At 53.7% G+C, this 2367-nt stretch overlaps 1 protein-coding gene across 2 annotated transcripts in view; it reads left to right on the top strand.

Annotated features, from left to right (window-relative positions):
• The window catches only part of LRRCC1 (leucine rich repeat and coiled-coil centrosomal protein 1), a 24362-nt gene that overhangs the window by 10239 nt on the left and 11756 nt on the right, over window positions 1-2367 (top strand). The window contains exons 11-12 of one of the 2 annotated variants that reach the window (XM_023520848.1): window positions 853-992; window positions 2260-2356. In XM_023520848.1, coding sequence (XP_023376616.1) covers window positions 853-992; window positions 2260-2356 — 237 coding nt within the window. The remainder of the gene's footprint in view (window positions 1-852; window positions 993-2259; window positions 2357-2367) is intronic. The other variant, XM_011375928.2, reaches the window with a different exon arrangement.

Raw genomic sequence — 2367 nt, 5'->3', positions numbered from 1 at the left:
CATCAGTGTCAGGGATGGGGAGGCACGTCCTGTGTCTCAGCCATTTCTTAATCCAATGCGCGTTTGAAACATACTTCAGATCTTCCTCTCGACTGTAACCTTTGATGTTGACTACAGTTTTTGTCCTTTTTGGTGGGTAATGTGCTTTAAAGCCACATTTGCTTTCTGCTTTAGGCTAAAGGACATTATTTTTAAAGAGAGAAGTTCCAAAGTACAGCTGGAAGTTATGGTTCACAAACTTCAAAGTGAAATTAAAAAGCTAACGATTGAGTTGATTAAAGCAAGAGATCAGCAAGAGGACCACATTCGGCACCTGCGAACCCTGGAAAAGGCGCTGGAGAAAGTGGAGAGGCAGAAGGGGCAGCAGCAGGCGGCACAGGTACCTCCGCTCTCACGGGTCAGTCACGCGCACGCGCACACAAAGCCGCAGCTTCTGTCCTGAAACTGCGTCGTTACGCGGTAAACGCAAAAGGTGTTAGGCTCTGTGCAGAAATAGTTTCGTTGGTAACTAATGTGACCCGTGGGATTCTTTCTGAGTGAGGGCCGCCGGCACCCACAGAGCAGCATAAGAATTGGGGGGACACCGAGGGCAATCAGCTTGTGTTCCGGAGAGGCCACCTCCGAAGGCCCCCAGGCGCCGGTGGCATCTCGTTTTCGTACTTTCTGGGTGGGACTCGCCCTTGAGTCTGCGATGCCGGTAGGCCGCCAGCGCTGCGGTTTCTCCGCCACAGTGTTGTGGTGACGTAAGGTCTGAAAGTGAACAGAGTCACTAGACTCTTCCGTAGAAGGCACGTTTCTCCGGGGAGCCGCGAGATGGTGGCCTGAACCCTGACTGTGTGTGTGTGCGCCCAGATGCGGCTCATCCAGGAGGTAGAGCTCAAAGCCGCCGCCGCCGACCGGGAGATCAGCCTGCTGCGGACGTCCCTTCACCAGGAAAAGGAGCAGGTGCAGCAGCTTCATGACCTGCTGTCGCTGAAGGAAGAGGAGCACAGGTAAGTGAGCACCACGTCCGGAGGCTGCTCCCCACTCCCCTCCCCAGAAAAGCTGGTGGGCACCTGGCAGGGCGGAGCCTGGTGGCTGTGGCTCTAGGGAGAGCACAGGCCCGTGGGCGCCTCCGCCTCGCCCGCAGAGCGCCGGGAGCTCCCAGACGAACAGGCGACCCCGCGGACGGGCGGGCTTGTAACGATGAAGCCAGTTTGCATTTCCCCAAACCCGATCGAAATTGGTTGTGCGAGATACAGAAAACTGTTCCTGGACCTCCAGGTGACCATTAATCAGGATTCTTCATTCCTCTGAAGCAGGGGTCAGCACGGCTTTTTCCGCGAAGGGCCGGGCTTCAGAATTTGAGGTTTCGCGAGCCGTGCCTGGCTGGGCCTTCGCAGCACCAGCGTGGCATAGATAGCACGCAAACTAGCAGGCGAGCCTGCGTCCCAACGAAGGGGTCTTCCCAGTAAAAGGCAGCGGCCAGACTGGCCTGTGAGTCCACGGGGAGGCGGACACGCGGGGCGGCGTCTCCCCTGCCTGCCCTGCCCGTCCATCGGGGTGATGGCCGTGGGCCAGTCGTGTTTGTTTCCAGACCTGTTGCGTTCGTGTCCTTACAGAATTAAAATCGTAACGTATAAATTAAATTTTGATACTCCGGGGAAAGTTGTCGTCATACCTGTAGGCAGGACAGCTATAAAATCAGGGAAAATTAATCACAGAGCTCTAAAGTGTTATACTTCGTGCTCTTTATATATTTTGTAACTTCTTGTACTAGTTTCAAGAAACCAAAACTGGAAATGATGGATTTTGTATCACGGGCTTGATTTATTCCAGAAAAATAGTGGAGAGCTCTAAGGAATGCAGTCACACATGAAAAGCGGCCCTGTGTCAGATCGCTGCCTCATTCCACACAGTCACTGAGTTTTTTCTATGAACCAACCACCAGTACCAACTCAGACTGTGTGTGGGAGACTCAGCCAGAGTGGGAGGTGCAGTGAAGCAGAACTGCAGGTGGCCTGAGCCAGGTGACCCCCGAGCCGCCCAGGGCTAAGCCGCGGCCTGCCCCTCTAGCCCCCGTCGGCCCCCCATCCGCCCCCATCGTGCGGAGCAGTCAGGTCAAGCCCGTGTCTTTTTCTGTCCTGTCCCCAGCAGTGAGGCGCTCGCTTTAAATTAAAATTAGAGAATATATAATAGTTAATGATTATTTAAAGACCTTGAAGTTTTTTCTTTGTGGGTGAACAGAGTTCTGTGATTTTTATTTGCTTTTCACTCCAGGAAAGAACTTGAAACAAGGGAGTTTTTTAGTGATGCTGAGTTCCAGGAAGCCGTGGCCAAGGAAGTAGCTAAGGAGGAGGCGCGGCACGAGGAGGAGATAAAGGAGTA

This window comes from Pteropus vampyrus, unplaced genomic scaffold (assembly GCF_000151845.1).
Source record: "Pteropus vampyrus isolate Shadow unplaced genomic scaffold, Pvam_2.0 Scaffold280, whole genome shotgun sequence".
In the NCBI taxonomy this organism is placed as follows: domain Eukaryota; kingdom Metazoa; phylum Chordata; class Mammalia; order Chiroptera; family Pteropodidae; genus Pteropus; species Pteropus vampyrus.
Note: the sequence above shows the minus strand (reverse complement) of the source record. Positions and strands in the feature narration are given on the sequence as shown.